This window comes from Gopherus flavomarginatus, chromosome 5, assembly GCF_025201925.1.
Source record: "Gopherus flavomarginatus isolate rGopFla2 chromosome 5, rGopFla2.mat.asm, whole genome shotgun sequence".
In the NCBI taxonomy this organism is placed as follows: domain Eukaryota; kingdom Metazoa; phylum Chordata; order Testudines; family Testudinidae; genus Gopherus; species Gopherus flavomarginatus.
In genome coordinates, this window is record NC_066621.1 from 92,533,856 (window position 1) to 92,551,626 (window position 17,771).

General features: G+C 44.4%; 1 protein-coding gene across 2 annotated transcripts in view; it reads right to left on the minus strand.

The window, feature by feature from the left end:
* LOC127051361 (deubiquitinase DESI2-like) overlaps nt 1-17,771 on the minus strand; it is an 82,366-nt gene that overhangs the window by 27,700 nt on the left and 36,895 nt on the right. For both annotated transcript variants that reach the window (XM_050953625.1, XM_050953626.1), the window contains exons 2-4: nt 6,343-6,415; nt 2,533-2,626; nt 1,300-1,441 (exon numbers count right to left, since the gene is read on the minus strand). In XM_050953625.1, the coding sequence (XP_050809582.1) occupies nt 1,300-1,441; nt 2,533-2,626; nt 6,343-6,415 (309 nt within the window). The remainder of the gene's footprint in view (nt 1-1,299; nt 1,442-2,532; nt 2,627-6,342; nt 6,416-17,771) is intronic.

The window sequence follows — 17,771 nt, forward strand, 5'->3', positions numbered from 1 at the left end:
GAACCATTGAAAATCTGGGTGTATGTCAGCCAGTCATCAGCTCCTTCCTAAATTACCCTTTGGTTCTCACAATTATGACACTGCTTTTAATTACATGAGCACATACCATTTTCCCACAAGACCTCTGCCTCATTCGGTGCACAGGATGGACCTGCTGTGGGGATCAATCAAGACTGTGTAGTGACAGAGGCTTTTGTCTATAGGACTTCTGCTTCGTCTGTTTCAAAAGTTGGAAAGTGTATAGTGAATCAGGCAGGGGATTGCAGGAAGAGAAAGAGCATTCTCACGGTTAAGGCAATTGACTGGAGAACTGGAGTCTATCTCTGCCACAGCGATCCTGTGTGGCATTGGGCAAGTCAGTTAAACCAAACTTTACACAGATGGGCACTCACTGTGTGTTTCTCATTTTCTGGGTACCTGACTTGGACCCTGGGTCCGATTTGCAGAAGTGCTGAGTACTCACAGCCGTAACTGAAGCTGTGCTTTGAATGTATGAAGCACTCTATAATGCTAAGCACTCTGAAAAATCAAGTCCTGGGTGTCTCAAAGTGGGCATCCAAAATTAGGGGAAGCTTTTTTACCTTAATCTCTCTGTGCCTCAGCTCCCCACCTGTAAAATGGAGATAAAGGTGTTGTGAACATAAATTAATTAATATGCGTGAAGCACTCAGATACTACATGTTGTGCACCATAGAAAAGTCCGTAAGAAATTAGTAAGTCAGTCTTCAGTGCAGGGTACGATGGTGTGTGGGAAATAAGACCTGGGGTCACATACAGAATGCGGAGGATAAAAAGAGGTATCGAATAACTACCCATTCACTGAATGAGACTTGGGTCCTGTGGTAAAAAACAGGCTTTAATTGCATGATCACATACTATCATGAAGCATATGCACAAGGGGGCTGAATTAAGGTTGCATGAGCAGTTTAAGATTGCTTTAAAAAATTATGTACATTTTACATGCTACTTAAATATAGCCTTCCAGTTCCTGTTGAATGGCCAGGTACCCCTGCCCTACAGCACTATTCAGGTCCCTTCTCTTTACCACAGATACATAAGTTATAGGTGAGAAATACAGAAAATACCTACTTGCGATTAACCTGCTATATTGGAGCTCACTACCATCCTGATTGCATGCTTTGGAAAGCTTAAGAACATCAAAGGACTTTTGCAATATCACAAGGAAGATTAAAGCCAGAGATCAGAGGTTTGGTTATGGCTGTGCTGGCCCCAGTTCCCACATGAGCATTGTTGTGGGTCTTGAAGCAGTAAAGATAAGTAGAAAATAGCAATGCCAACCTCTGCTAGAGCGGTGGAGAAGTGATTGCAGTTCTTGTGCATAAGATGGTATGCATTGCCCTTGTACTCCTTGCCCAGCTCCTCCATAATCTTATCCACATCCTCTTCTGTGAAGTCAGTGGTGCCCAAGGCAACGGACTCTCTAGTTTAAAAACAAAACAGGAAACATGGGAAGACAGTGAAAAAGACTGAACGAACACAGGCTAAAGAGAGAGAAAACAAGACACTGGCAAATCATTTAGGCTTTACATTTGGCAGGATTGGTTTACATGTGCATAGTGCTGGTGAAAAGTTCCTACATGACAACACTGCAGGCTAATGTCCTTTATTTATCCACAAAAACAGATACAGTGCAAGCAGTGGCACTGAGACCTTGCCTACACACTACCCTGTAAAACTGCCTTAACTGTGAGTTGCAGAGACCACTTCTCCATCCATTAAGTCCTGGGTCCATCAGCTGAGACTGCCAAGAAGTGTACCCGTTATGGTGGTGGTTTCTATGATGTGGACTTCTGACAGTAGGAATTTGATTTAAAATTCTCCGCCCCCACCAAGCTCATTTGACATAGGCCATGGATCTCAGGGGGTAAAATCCTCTAGTCAGCCACTTTCTTCTGAGCCAAATTTGAATCAGTGATCTAGGGAAGACAGGCTCCATCTTCCATTAACTAAGCCACAGTCCCAGAATCTGATCACCTTGAATATTTTATAACGGGGCATCTAAAATCCTCCCACTTCTGCTCTAGAAAGTAATGTATTCCCACTCTGTCAATAGGGAACAGATAAAAGAGAAAACTTCCAATAGCCCCTGGTTTTTTGGAAAGCATAAAAAGCAACGTGTGATGTTCTTGTGCTCCTTCTACTGGCTCTGCAGCAGCTACCAAGGTACTAGTCTCAGAATTTTGCTGTATGGCAAAACTGGAGCACAAAAAGAAAACAACCAAGTTACAAAAAAAAAAAACTGTGTTCACATCAAACTGTACTTGACAACAGAGGAGGAAAACGCTCTGAGCACTCTCTCAGATATACTGCCCCACATCCTCGTGCACAACCTTCACCCACTTCAAGAGTCCTGTTGAACTGCTTTTGAGTCAGGAGCAGGTGGAAACATGGTGGGGGTAGGAGCAGGTAATGGGAATATGAGTCAAAATGGCAAGACAGGACTGATTTGTTGACCCTAAATAGGCTCACTGATAACTGCAAGATGAAGGGTCTGTGGAGAAGGGCCCTTACTTGAACTTAAAGGTCTCGCCAAGTTCTACCGCACTGCCAGGTGTGATCTCGAAAATCCCACTGAAAGGATAAGGATGCCCTCCATAGGCAAATTCTGACAAGGAAAGAAAGAGACTGTGAGTAATCAAATGAAGGCTGTATCGGGGAAAGTCCACAGCAGCTGTCTGTATGGCTTAACATCAGCAAGGGTGTTAGGGCCATTGCTAGAGTCAGTTTCAGTCAGGCACTAAAATTCATCCTCCTAGTCCAGTTACATATCAGCCCCAGGATACCCTCACAACCCCAATTCCCAATCATGCTCCATCTCTGCTAATGCTATTAGTTGGCCATAGTCCTAAACAATCTCTGTGTGGGGCTCTCTGAGCCTGCCTGAATGGACTTGGTCAGCAAGCCAAGGTGGCAGCAAAGCTTATTACTAAGGTGAAGAAATCCAAGTCTGCACCTGATTTTTAGAAAACTGAGCTAATTGCAGCTGCACTCATCTTTATGCAGGTCAGACATATGGAAACTATAGGACCCATCATGTCATGCTCCATCTTGAGTCAACTGTAAAAGCTTCTTGGTTCAAGGTGGACCATTGTATACTGGAACATGTAATCTGTCATGTGGCAATGGTAAAAGAAAAAAAATCACAGAAAGACAGACATTCTCTTCTAACACTGAACAAGGAGCTTTATTCATAGAAGAAAAAACAAAATTACCCCTAAAGCTATTCTCTCTCTCTCTCTCTGCTTCACTGAAGAGCTCCAGTCTAGAACCTTCCTTCCAACCAGCTAAAGGTGCTGCCTCTTTCTTCTGTACTGAGTACTTTTATCAGTTTCAGTCATGTAGGATCTCAGGCTACGGCTACGTCCAGTGACAACAGTTGGTGTTGTTCAACATTCTTCCTCATGTGGTTTTACCAGGATTGGGTCTCCTGGTTTAAGACTGGATAAGCTTTGGGCTGCATTCTAACAATTAGAGAAGAAAGCCTCTTAGATTTGGCACCTCTCAGCCACCACAAAGGATTTCTGTGGTACATATTCTACAATAGGTTTAATTCTCAAACAATGCATGAGAAAACTCTAGCATGTAAGGGGCACCTTTCCTAGATCTTTGCTGTTTATTAAAGGTCTCAGTGGTTTGTGGTTCATCTCGAGCATGAAACTGCCAAGACCCTACATGTACCATTTGATCTTCTCACATGCCCATATGCTTGCCAAATGTTCTCTCTCTGTTTTGGTTTTAGGATCTGAAAGCCATCTGGAACAATATGCTAAAGGCTCCTATCAGCACCCCACAGTAGCAGCTGAAATCTGTGGAGTCTGTAAACTTGGAAACATCATACCATATCAGTACCTGAGATGTGGTCAATAGATTCTTTAGATCCTCAAAAGCTTGTTTTTATGCTTGGTTCCAGATTCACTTAGAGATGGTTGTTTTAAGGAGTTCATAAAGAGCTTAGCCTTTTGAGAGTGGGTTAGATCTGAATTTTCTCCAGTTTGTTTTCCAAAATTTTCTCAGACCAAGAAACCACATCACTTTTGGTATATTTTAGGTGGCAACCTTTCAATTATAGCTTTAGCTTTTTCTGGATCTGCTCTCCCCTCTCTTCTAGCAATCAGAACTGTTGCTGGGTTTGTTGTAACATTGCCATCAGAAATTGTTGCAATACTGTATTATGCTATGTTCTTTCTCTGATTTCCTAGGAGTTCTAGTATCATCCAGAAAAGCCTCCACTCTCTTCAGGCCTTGCAGTATCCCAGTCCTTTTCCATGGGAAGATTTCTGGGTACTTGTGACCTTGACTGGGAAGCAGCAAAGAGCAATTCCTTCTCGTTAGTTTTGCAGAAAAGTTGGAACTGTTGGGGTAGAGAAGAACTTGTCTGAAACCTAGTGAAGAAAGCATTGTTGCACCCATTAACTTGGGGGTAGTATCTTCTGGGGTGAGACAAATATCCCTTTCACTCCTTACTGTTCCATTGAGCCACTTCAGATCTGTGCTAATAGTTTTCCCCCTTGCCTCATGACACTACTGGGGCACATCACTCCCGTGGTTCATTACTGCTCTTTATTGTGCCATTTCTCTCCTTCCTATCCAGTTCTTCATTCACTTTCAGGAGCAGTGGGATGGGCACTCTCCAGGTGGTACTGTGCACATAGGGTACATCCCCTCTTCCAGTAGGATCTGGAATGGTTCTGTTTTAAGCAGGCTCTCTGTTGAATACCATGCCAATGTCCAGTTTTAAGAGGGCCATCTTAATGATTGTGGTTTGGTCTAGTTTACTTGCAGTAGTCTCATTAACACCACATGCTCCTTGCCTCTGTAGGTAAATCTGAATTGACTGAGACAATGGATCTGTTCCCCAAGGCTATTGAACATTGTCCTGGGCTACTCCAAGTTAGGACTAAGGAGTATCTTCTTAAGTCTCTTTACAAGATAGTCATCTCTACCCCTGAAATCAATTTTAAATTTAACAAATGTTGCAAATCTTGAGATTAGATCTAAATCTATTCATAAATGATGCCTTTGGACACAGACCTGAGAAACATGAATTATTCACTCTTGCTTGTACTCCTTCCTTCCTTTGCTTTGATAGCTGCTCTGCTAATATCCCTGTTTCTTGCACTACCTGTATGTATCTCCATCAGTGGCTCCTAAGCATTACAATAATAAATAATAAAATAAATAATAATAAATAATAATAATAATAATAATAATCTGTCCTGTGCTCTCCCGGGACACACCTGCCACAGTTCTGTCCAGGAACTCAGCATTCTTAAGAGCCATTGCTATGAGGCTTCTTTCCCCCTCTCCCCGATGGGACCTTTTTCATTGCTACTTCTTGCACATTGCTCTACTGTTATCTTGCTGGGTGACTTGCATTTTCACTAGTTCAGATGGCCACATCTGTTGTACCACCTTGTTCCAGAGGACCTCAGGCCTGACTTTTTTGAAAGCTCCTTGTTTAAAATCCCATCTACTAGATATTCTCTTACGTGCTCTCCCTGACAGATACCAAAGTCATGATGCTCTGCTTGTTCATAAAAGACCTTTAGAAATGCCATAAAAGCATAGCCGTTCATATGGTACTTTCCTTTTTGGAATTAAATTACCACCCTTTTAAAAGGCAATGTAATAGTTATTCTTATTGATTCCTCATTGAAGGCAAGTCATTTCTAAACATTTTTAGCCTCATTTCCCACTGCATAAAATAATGAGCTCACTTGTATTTTACCACAAACTGTGTGGTAAGCTTCAATATCTAGTAAAGTACTCCTTCCCCTTAGGCCATTCCAGGGGCTTATGAAACTGAAAGTCTTGGGCAGGGTTGAATTTTGACATTTTATTTTTCTCACTGATGCAAAATGACTGAATTTCTGAGACCATGGCATTGGACAGTGAGAATGCCACTTTTCTGGGATTCTTTCTTCTAACACTGAACTAGGAAATGTATTAAAATAAGGGAACTGTATTATCCTTAAAGCTACTCTCTTTGTGTCTCTCGCTTTGCTTCACTTTGCCTATAATGTTCCCCAGCCCCTTCTTGCCTAACTTCCTGCTACAGCTTTGAAGAAACAGTACTCTAGCTTTGCAGACAGCACATCTATTTTGAAGAGGAGATTATTTGCAAGGTCCATGATAGAACTGCATGAGCTGCATACCATACTTTGGACATCCCGGTCTAAAAATAATTGACTGAATTTCTACTCCTCAGAGCCCCCTCACCCCAAAAGGAACAAACCTGGGCACCCCTTTCTTATAAAAGATCATAAGATCAGTAGGATTGTCCCTCCAGACTCAGATGTAACTAAAAAGAAAGCTTCATACCTCTGCCGTAGATCTCGATGCCGGAATGGAAGACCCCAATCCCCAAGGTAGAGGTGTATTCATTTATCCAGTACTACAGTAGGAAGAAAGGTAGATTTGGAAGCATTAGTGGAGCATAAACTAAACACAGGACCTTGGTCTATTATATATCTGGGTGTTAGGGCCAGCTCTGGCTTTTTTGCCGCCCCAAGCAAAAAAACTCAAAACCTGCAGCACGGGCGGAGCAGCAAAGTAGGGAAAAAAAACAAACAAAAAAACCTGCGGCAAGGCCAGAGCAGCAAAGCAGGAAAAAAAAAAAAACCTGCAGGGCGGCCAGAGCCAGGCTGCAGGGTGACTCCCTGCACTGCAGATGCGCCCCGGCTAGTAGGGGGGAAGAGGGCAGGGGAGAGAGCGGGGGGAGAGAGAGAAGGTGAGCAGCCAGGGCTTCAGCAGGGCGCTCGACATGTGGCCCTGCCCGCCACGCTGCCTGCTGGGCAGGCTCCACGCCGCTCCAGTCGGCAGGGAGGGAAGGACGTGGGCTACCAGGCTTGCTGCAGACCTGGCACCAACTGGGGCAGACGGAGCACGCAGCCCGCTCCCAGCAGCACGCAGCCCGCTCCCCTTCCTCCATGCCGCTGCCCCCTACAGGGCGACCAGATCAGTGAACCAAAAACAAAAAACAAAAACCACACGGATTGGGCAGAATGCCGACCCATAGAATCTACCACCCCAAGCACGAGCTTGCTTGGCTGGTGCCTGGAGCCGACCCTGCCTGCTGTCTTTTCCTCAAGGCTATTTCTCTGGAGCCTGGCAAGGACCAAAACAAACAAACTCTCCAACCGCTTTGGATGTGGGAGCTGTGCTTGCCCAACTGACGGGGTGATGTCCAAGCAAACTGTTCATCTGGACTTCATAGTGTGCGACTTTCCCCTGCATTTAGATGTAAATATACCCTCTGTACTATGAACCCACCAAGAACAGCTGCTGCAGTAGGGGATATGGAGTGGAGGAATGCATATTTATCTGTCTCTGCATTTTAATAACATTAGTTAACATAGAGTTAAGTTTGTTAACAACAATTTTTAAACCATCCATCCATCTGAAGATTTCAAAGCACTTTACAAACACCAATTTATTTAAGCTCACAACACCCATGTGAGTTAGGTAAATACTCTCCCCATTTCAGATTTTTTGTATTAAGGCATTTTGTGTGTGTTTACTTAGGTAGCAAGCTTTTTGGAGCAGGGAACATCTCTTCTCACATGTCTATAAAACACCATTCCCCACTATCTGTGCTACATAGGTAATAATTTTGCAGAACAGATGAGGAAACAAAAACACAGTGAGATGGCAAACTGCGGCCAGCGGAAGCTGTGATCAGCCGAACCTGCCGAAGCGGCAGGTAAACAAACTAGCCTGGCCCGCCACGGTGCTTACCCTTGCGAGCCGCGTTCCAGAGGTTGCCGACCCCTGATGTGACTATATTGAAAGTTATTTCCTTACGGTCTTGGAGTAACAGTGAGTCATCAGGGAATCATATATTTAAGATGGGCCATTCGGGTGAGAGGCAGTTGTCACCCCTGCCTGGTAAGTCAATTACATAATGTATTGCTCAGTTATCCACTATTACAACAACCAGTGCTTAATTTGTAATGAAAGAGGTGCCAGGGCTCAAGCAATTTTTTTACATTCATAACTGATGCAGCAAGCCTAGAGGTGCTGGGCCAGCTCAGTCCTGGCAAGTCTTAGCACAAATTAAGCACTGATAACAACCCAGAAAAGTCAATGGAGAACCATCAAAGATGAACTAAACCTCAAAACCACTTGGGAATGAAAAGGAAAAATATGACAGCAAGGGGATGGCCTTGCCTGAGAATAAAGATAAAAGACTGATTTAGCATATAACAGAGTGGAGAAAGACTCTCTGGATCCATTCACTGAGGAGGCACCTTGAATGAGCAGGGGTTGCTTCATGAAAGGTCCTAGCTACTTGGGGCCAGTAAATGCTGCGAAAGGCTGAACTTTGGAGTGAGAATGTACTTCATTAGCCAGAAAAGGTAATTTAGTAAGTGTAGGCCCCAGTTTGTGTTTTATGATTTGTTTTGTATGTAACCTCTTGTTTCCATCACTCACACTTTTTTCTATTTGAATCTCTGTTTTTTTAAAATAAATTTCCTTTTGTTTTATAATTGAACTCAAGGGCTTGGTGTAAAGCAGGAGTACTGGTCTAAGGTAAGACTGAGTCACTCTGTTCCTTTGGGCATGGATTTCTGTGGATCCAGTGATCAGGAGCTGGATACCACAAGTGGACACTGTGAAGGGATTCAGAGGCTGGGGTACCTCTATTGTCACCAGCAGGGTTGGTATAGCCCAGAGAAGAGTGCTTGAGTGGCTGACAGGCTGGTTGTTTAGGGAACTAATACTGGAGGAAGGTGACATCAAGGTGACTAAGAGCCCTGAGTGTCCAGAGAAGCATCACAGTAACCTCACCCCAGGTCAAGGAATAATGTTCATTGGTCTCTGACTAGCACATTGCTGTCTCATAGTTCTATTACATGGTGTCTGCAAAATTGGGCAGTAAATCCCAAGCAAATGGATTTAGGCAGTTCTGTCTCAGTCTCATCTGGAACTAAGACACACAGAAAAACCTGAAAATGAACAACTGAGGCAGTGGAGAAAGCTAACCAAACTCTAAATTTAGTCTATGGATCCAGATTCAGATTCCAAAAACTGTCCAAATTCAGGGATTTTTTGGGTTCCAGAGACTGGGTTTGAGACCAGTTCTAGCCAAAAACCTTGTAGTGTGGTTTGGTTTAGTAAGATAAATTTGGGGAGAAAGTTCAGACTGGTTCTTATTCTGATCCTATCCTCGTACCCATCTCTAGTCTTGCAGATACAGAAGTGAAGTGGAAATCTGAACAAGACATGATTTGAACTACGTTAGGCATCTCAGAAAAGTACAAGACTGAGAAACACCAACATTTTGATCGCTGCAGACAAGACTGGTCTGGAGAAGTAGAGGAGAATGCGAGTACAGATTACCTCATTTTGCAAGGTGTCAGGAAATGCGAGCACCCATGGGCTCCTATCAAAGATAAAGGTCCCAAGAGTAATTGCCCATTAACACCATTGCTCACATCTGCCAGCAATTCAATTTTCCATCACTGACTCTAACCCCGCTTTTTTAACTCAGACCACTATTCCCATCTGGCATCGAATGTTCAACAACGAGTCACAGAAATATTTCCTCCCCTCCTATGCTGGATGGTCTGGCTAGCTAACCTTTAGGGCAGGGATGCGGCCCATCAGGGTAATATGCTGATGGGCCACAAGACATTTTGTTTACATTGACCGTCCGCAGGCACGCTCCCCCGCAGCTCCCAGTGGCTGCAGTCCACCATTCCCAGCCAATGGGAGCTGCGAGAAGCAGCAGCCAGCACGTCTCTGTGGCCTGCGGCTTCCCACAGTTCCCGCAGCTGGGAACAGCAAACCACGGCCACTGGGAGCTGCAGGGGGCTGTGCCTGCAGATGGTCAACATAAACAAAATGTCTCACGGCCCGCCAGCAGGTTATCCTGATGGGCCACGTGCTGAAGGTTGCCGACCCCTTCTTTAGGGTATGTCTATACTGCAATATAAACCAAGGGTTCAAACTCAGGCTGAAGTCTAATCCCCCTTCTGTCTACATTCAAATTGTGCTAACCCAGGGCTCGGTCCCAGGTTGCCCTGGGGGTGGAGGGTGCAAACCTGAGTCAAATTGGGACCCAGGGTTCAAGCTCTATTGCTTTACAGCGTAGATGCAGCCCCAGTAGACTCATGCTCTGGGAGTCCACCAAAAATATCCCACAATCCCATGTGCTGAATTTCTCTGTCCTCTGGAGAGTCACGTTTGGTGGACAGTCAAATTATCCCACACTGCATCACAAATAAATGGTTAGAGCAGCCACATTTGGGAAGGGAGCTAGGAAGTCTGAGTTATGGGTGTGTCATAAACAGATAAGTAAGAGTTAATAGAACAAAACTGCTTCATATCTCTTTTGCCTGGAAACGGTTAACAAGAACAGTGAGCCTGGCTGTCACCTGACCCGAGGACCCATCAGAGGACAGGATACTTTCAAATCTTGAGGGAAGGAAGTTTTTGTGCTGTGCTGTTAGTTTTGGTTGTTGTTCACTCTGGGGGCTCAGAGGGACCAAACGTGCAACCAGGTTTCTCTCCAATCTCCCTGCTACAGGTTCTTATAAGTTCAGAATAGTGAGTACTAGGTAGATAAAGCGAGTTAGGCTTATGTTTGTTTTCTTTATTTGCAAATGTGTATTTGGTTGGAAGAAGTTCAAATGTGTATTTGGCTGAAAGGAGTTCAAATTGGTATTTTGCTGAAAAGATTTTAATTTGTATTTATATACTTAGGCTGGGAGGGTGTTCCCAGTGTCTACAGCTGAAAGACCCTGTATCTATTCCATTTTAAATTTACAAAGATAATTTTTACTGTTTTTTTCTTTCTTTAATTAAAAGCTTTTCTTGTTTAACAACCTGATTGTTTTTTTATTCTGGTGAGACCCCAGGGGACTGGGTCTGGATTCACCAGGGAATTGGTGGGGAGAAAGGAGGGAAGAGGGAGAGAGAGGCTGATTTCTCTCTGTGCCAGGATTACTTTCTCTCTCAGGAAGAGTCTGGGAGGGGGAAAGAGAAGGAGGGAGAAAGGTGAATTGTCCTCTCTGTTTTGTGATTCAAGGAGTTTGAATCACAGTAATCTTCCAGGGTAACCCAGGGAGGGGAAGCCTGGGAGAGGCAACGGTGAGGGAAAGGGTTTACTTTCCTTGTGCTAAGATCCAGAGGGTCTGGGTCTTGGGGGTCCCCGGGCAAGGTTTTGTGGGGACCAGAGTGTACCAGGCACTGGAATTCCTGGTTGGTGGCAGCGCTACAGGTTCTAAGCTGGTAATTGAGCTTAGAGGAATTCATGCTGGTACCCCATCTTTTGGACGCTAAGGTTCAGAGTGGGGAATTGTACCATGACAGGGTGGGTGGACTCAGGCCCATATAGTGCAGTGTAGACACTGGAGCCCCAAGTTGGGATCAGGGTTCAGACCCAGGGTTCAACAATTCCTAACCTGGGGTTACAAATGAATGTAGATGCTCAAGGCCTAGGATAACAAACCCGGGGACTGCTAATTCAAGTTTACTAACCCTGGTCTTACATTGCAACGTAGACAAACCCTTAGAGGCTGCAGTCCACACTGTGGACACGCATTGTGACTATACTTCACATATTTGCTCCTCTAAGTGGTCCATATACTAAACCCTATTCCCATCCAATACCCCACCATAGCTTGGATACCCCACTTTACCACATTCATCCTCCCATTATTGGTCAGCAACCCTACCTCTGCCCTTCCCCAGATCCATCTGAACATGCAGGCCACAAACCTGTTGCATGATATAAATGAGACCCTTTGCTTGATATAGGTTGGAAGAGGAGTGCATATTAGTGTAAACCCACTGAAGTCAAGATGAAGTCAATGAAGTGGAGGATCCATCTGGCCCTATATCACACTAAAGAGACAATACAAATGTAATTCAGCAAGGTTGCCTTTACTTTCTTTCATGTGGCAAGTGGAGAATAAGAAAGGGCAAAGGGGAGCAGAGCTAAGGCTGAGATCTGGATGTTGGAGGGGAGTAGGGAGCATGTAGAGGTACAAGGGGCCTGGCCAGACCACCTTGCACTCCAGTGATCCTCAGCCTCTGGAGTCTTCCTGCTAAGTGTCACAAGCTTCTAAAATGGATTGCACCTGTGCAACTGTTTGTGGTTTGTTTTAGAGCCATTTTTATTGGGAGCCAAATCACACAGAGCCAAATGCTGAGCCTTCCTCCTTTGCAGGCATAGATAGTCTAATACAATTCCACAGTGCATTGGCAGCACAGAGAGGGTCAGGCTGAGAAGAATGGGGGAGTCAGTGGCATAATAAAGGCAAACTGAGAAAGGACCTATCAATATGTGATACAAAGGTTCAACCTCTCCCCCATAGGGACCACACAAGGGTCCCTAGCTGCTATCACAGTTCATCGGCTTCACAGATGTTCCACAAAAGGTACCAGGTTGACAGGGAGATTTTCTCCCCACACCAGACCCTCTTAGATCCTCCATGCAAAGCTCACTTGCTTAGGCTTTGTGCAGGGATGGGAGGACATTTAGCGCACGCTGTGATATACACGGGGAGAAGTGTGTATATACACACTTGCATGTCTGATTGCATGTATGTAGTCACAAACACACCACAAGCATGGGGAAATCCATTAATGACATGAAGGAGAAAACCAGAAGCCATTATGAGAGGCAGCACCAGTTTGATTTAGCAGGCCAGTCAAGGGAGTGCTAAAGTAATGTCTTGACATTCAGTTCTTAGGCTGTATTGATCCAGATGTGAAATGTGATAGCATGAAAAAGGAAGACAGAGGGGAAACCAGGGAATACCACTTCAGGAATTCACTGAGTGAAATCCTGGCCCCATTGACATTGATGGCAAAACTCCCATTGATTTCAGCAGAGCCACGATTTCACCCAGTGTGTTTTTCCAGCATAGGTTAATGGCTTCCAGAACCTTTGCTTAGATCTGTGAAGGAGGAAACAGAGAGAGAAAAGCAAAGAAAATATTTTACTTCTTTGATATAAATGGAATGCTTCCGAAGAAGAGGCAAGATTACCCTGATTATAAGTAGGCATGACACACACTACCTCACAAACTTCTGCCAAAACACCTCAGCCCTGATGTGCTTCATCCACTAATTGTCCAGTCCTGGGCTTGCACATAGTTCTGTCAATATGCCTCAATCCTACTATTATTTCTATTCCAGTCCTGAAGCCCTAGGAGCAGAAATGTACCATCATGTGAAATGACATCAAATTACATAGCAGGTCTGATGTTAGCAAGTTCTCTCTAGCCATTGGATGAGATCCACGGCTTATTTCATCTGTGACTTATATCATTTTATACTCAGATTTCCAACGGTACAAAGCTTGTGAAATAACCATGTATAAAACCTTGCTTTTCCTAATGGTTTGGAAAACAGGAACAGATTGTAAGACACTATTAATAGCTGCTGTCAAAAAAGGATATTTCAGGAGGGAGTAGACAACTGAGATCTCCTTTTGGTATTTTTACCTGGGAAAAAAATATTTATGTTTTCACAATGCAACAGCTACATGTGATTTGCCTGGGTGGAGGATAGCTTCCAACATTAGGTCTTCAACATGGTTCCCAGTGTGTACTCTACAGTGCCTTTGCTTCATGGCATAGACATGTCATCCCTCAGTGGAGCATTCCAACTGGGGATTATTTAATCTCCTGAAATCCCATAAGTGAATTATACTTTTTTAAATCTGTTACAATGACTTTCATTGGATCAGAACATCAAACCACAACAAATAAATAAATATGTGGGTCCTTATTTACAAGTTACATCCACAGCTGTGTTCTTGAGTTCAGCTTCCAAAACAACTGCAGTCATAACAGCTACCAGTAAACAGGTCTTTAGAACTCTGCTACACAGAATGCACCACACAAACAGGCACCATCTCTGCTCTTAAAACTTCATACGCTACAGGAATTCACCAAAATGGTCTTTCACACGAGAACAGAAATGCCTGTCCTACTATACTAGAAGCCATGGGGAGTTCCAGTGTTAAGTCAGGTGACAAGTCAGGAAAGTTCATTGTTCCATATCAAGACCCCATTTTCAGGATCTCTACTATTATATGATCTCTTTCTCTGTAAACAAAAGGTGAACGCATGAAATCTGGTTGCCGGTGGCCAGAAACATTGTTTCTCTACTGCTGTCCTTGGGAACCACACTTTCAGAATGTCAGAAGTTGAAGTCAACAGGCAACTGGGGCAGCATTGTTAATGGGCTGCAGAGCCTTTCATCTCAGGTTCAAGTGGTGAATCAAAGTCAATGACATCTGATAGGTAGTTGGTGGCATATGCAGTATAGCTGATGGCTTCAGTCCAGTCTTCTAGTGGAGACAATTCCACCTCATAAAAACCACCACAGTTCACACTAATTTGGCTCTGACTGTTGGCCCAATTAGTCCTTGGCCTCTCTGCTGAGAATCCCATGGATGCTGAATTCCCTTTGCAGCCCTGGAAGGCGGACTTCTCAAGTTTGGGTTGAAGCATATTGGTAGGCTTTGTGGATAAATCGATAAGACTTCAGTCTGAAGGGCTCTCAATCCTGTACCTTTCACTCAATTCACTTTAGAAATATAATAAAAGAGGCTACTCATAACATTTTAATGCAAAAAAACTGGTTTAATATAGCAGTAACAGGTTTAACATAAGTAAAGGTTTTAATCCTACTAGGAGACAAGGTACAGAAAAGGAAAAGCTGCAAGAGGGTCAGTAGTTATAAACAAAGAATCAGATTCTCTAACTCATTTATGAGAAGGTTTTGTAGATATCAATGAGGGAAGAGAAATAATGCAAAGGGACCTGAAAAGTTTAGAAACCTAGGCAGAAAATTTAAAATGGCCTCGTCTACACTTAACTTCCACAGTACAGGAAATAAGATGGAATTTTGCATTGTAACAAAAAGCAATGCAGTTTTGGGCTACATATGCAAAGGAATCACAATCTAGATCTGAAATGATAGAGCAAAAATTAGTCAACTGGATTTGAGAATTATATGAAAGGAGAAATATATGCGCTTTTGTGGTTTGTAAAAAAAAAAACATTTGCAACTTGTTTGGGAATAGCTTTAGCGCCTGTGCAGGTGGTAGCACAAACTTGGCATTAGGCACAGCTATTATGGAGTCTCCAACAGCAGCAAGCATTTGGTCTTTAGTGAGATATTCACAACTCTGTGCCACTCAGCACTGGGGAGCTCTCAGGATACCTTGGATTTTTGAGGGTATTTGGAGCACTGAGTAATGCTCCTAGAACAGACTATAACACCTCACAAATCAACTTTTTCAAAAATTTAACTTAAGGTGTCATCTTTTTTCAGCATCATAGAGTCAACCAACCAACCAACTCCTCTCCTTACACTCATTCCCCATGCGGAAAAACTTTTAAAAAATTAAGGACTTGAAGTAAGGCAAAAATTCTGATTAACTCAATCAGTGCAAAGCTGCACATGGGCATTTAGGGGTCAGTATCAGCACCAATGCATTTACACTCACTGATGAATCAGAGCTATTGACAGCTAGAGACAAGGCCTTGGTCTACAAGAAACTTGGATGGGGCAATGGAGGTGGCAGTAGACAAGGAAGAGATTGGGGAAAACAAGAGGTCCCTCCTTAAGGTTTAGAGCAGAGGATAAAGACTTTTCATGGTTACCAGTTGGGGGTGTCAAGAATGGAGCTAATGAGATACAAAGGACAGGGATAGTGGTGAAACAGTCATATTGGCTCTACTTAAAACTTTACATTCCTGATGAAAGATGCTTTAATTCCTCAGCTTGCCTTTCTGTCCACGCTCTCAACCAGTCGCCAACCCAGATTCCTCAACCCTTATGTTCACATAGAGGGCTGGGGGGCGTGTTCTTTAAATAAACTGGGAAATTCCCAGACAAAATTCTTTGTTAACTTACAGTTAGGGCTGCACAAGAACATTCCCCTCACAAAACCACAACCACTAAAAAGACATAATAAGGCAAGACAATATTAACAAACGAGGGTTGCCAACTTTCTAAGCACACAAAACTGAACACTCTTCCCCACCGTGGCCCCACCCCTTCTCCAGGGCCCTGCTCCCCACTCATTCCATCTCTTCTCCCTCTGTTGATCGCTCTCCCCCACCCTCACTCACTTTCACCTGGCTGGGGCAGGGGGTTCAGGTGCAGCAGTGAGTGAGGGTTCCAGCTGAGGGTGCGGGCTCTGGGGTGGGGCCAGAAATGAGGGGTTTGGGTGCAGGAAGGGGCACAGAGCTTGGGCAGAGGGTTGGGGTGTGGGCTCTAGGACGATGCTTGGGTGCAGGAGAGGGCTCAGGGTTGGGGCAGGGGATTAGGGTGCGGGCTTTGGGAGGGAGTTATGGTGCGGGAGGGGGTTCTGACCTGGGGTAGGGGGTTGAGATGTGGGAGATGGTTTGGGATGCAGGCTCCAGCCAGGCAGCACTTACCTCAGACATGTCCTGGTTGGCAGCACAGTGGGGCTAAGGCAGGCTCCCTGCCTGCCCTGGCTCCATGTGGCTCCCAGAAGCTGCAACATGTCCAGCTTCTAGTCAGAGGGGCCGGGGGGCTCTGCGTACTGCCTGCAGCTGTAGGCACCTCCCCTGCAGCTCCCATTGACCGTGATTCCTGGCCAATGGGAGATGCGGAGCAGGCACTCAGGGCAGGGGCAGCACACAGAGCCCCCATGGCCACCTCTGCACCTAGGAGCCGGCCATGCCAGCCGCTTCCAGGAGCGGTGCGGAACCAGGGCAAGCAGGGAGCCTGCCTTAGAACCTGCTGCGCTGCCAACTGGACTTTTACCTGCCCAGTCAGAGTGCTGGCCAGAGCCACCAGTGTCTCTTTTCAACTGAGCAGTCTGGTAAAAAACTGAATGTCTAGCAACCATATTAACAATCCCGATGAAGCCAGTTCACCGCCATGGTACTCAACCATTCCAAACTAAGGGAGGCCCATAACCATGAGGTCTGCATGATTATAAAGGCCAGCTCTGACTACTTTGTTTTCCATCTATTAGCTGGTTTCTGATCTACACCAGCTCTTTTACACTCACTCGATAGTGACTCAGATTCCTTAATTGCCTCTTATGAGGGACTTTGTCTCAGGCTTTTGACATTCCTCATTTTATTATTCCTATATACTTGAGAACTCACAGTTGGATGATCCTATGTCAAAATAAAGGGCTTATTACCATGGCATATAAACTTTGTACATGGATTAAAAAACAGCAAGGCTGCCTGCAGGCAGCAAGAAATCTACTTATGTTTTGAATGTTGTGATGTGAATATTTTATTGGGCTGAAAAGGGGTCACAAAGAAACATTAAACACTTCACCCAAAGGGGACATTTGTGTGTTTTAATATCAAAATGACTGATTCCGTTGATTCAGAAATTTTCAGAATACATTCTAGATGTGAAGGAAACTTGACCCTAAAAATGTGAAAGCATGAGATTTTGGTTTGTTTTAACTTACAAGGGGGTAGGGTCAAAAATCAGCCTCATAATGAGATAGTGTTTGCACCCTTATCTGTGACGAGCTGACCATTCACAATAAGAATTTTGTTCTACCAGTTTAGGAGGTGCATATTAGCATAGCACCTCTCCTGTGGATCACCTCAGGTGTGCAAGTGGAGCAGTTCTCCAGTCTTTGCCTCAGGCCACATGTGCCATTAGCCTACCATTCAGAATGTAGTTAACTAGCTACACTCTGTGACTGCATGGGACACTCTGGCTGAATGGGTCTCCCCTGCTTGTTGCTGGATCACACAGAGGATATGGGCATGCTATTACTC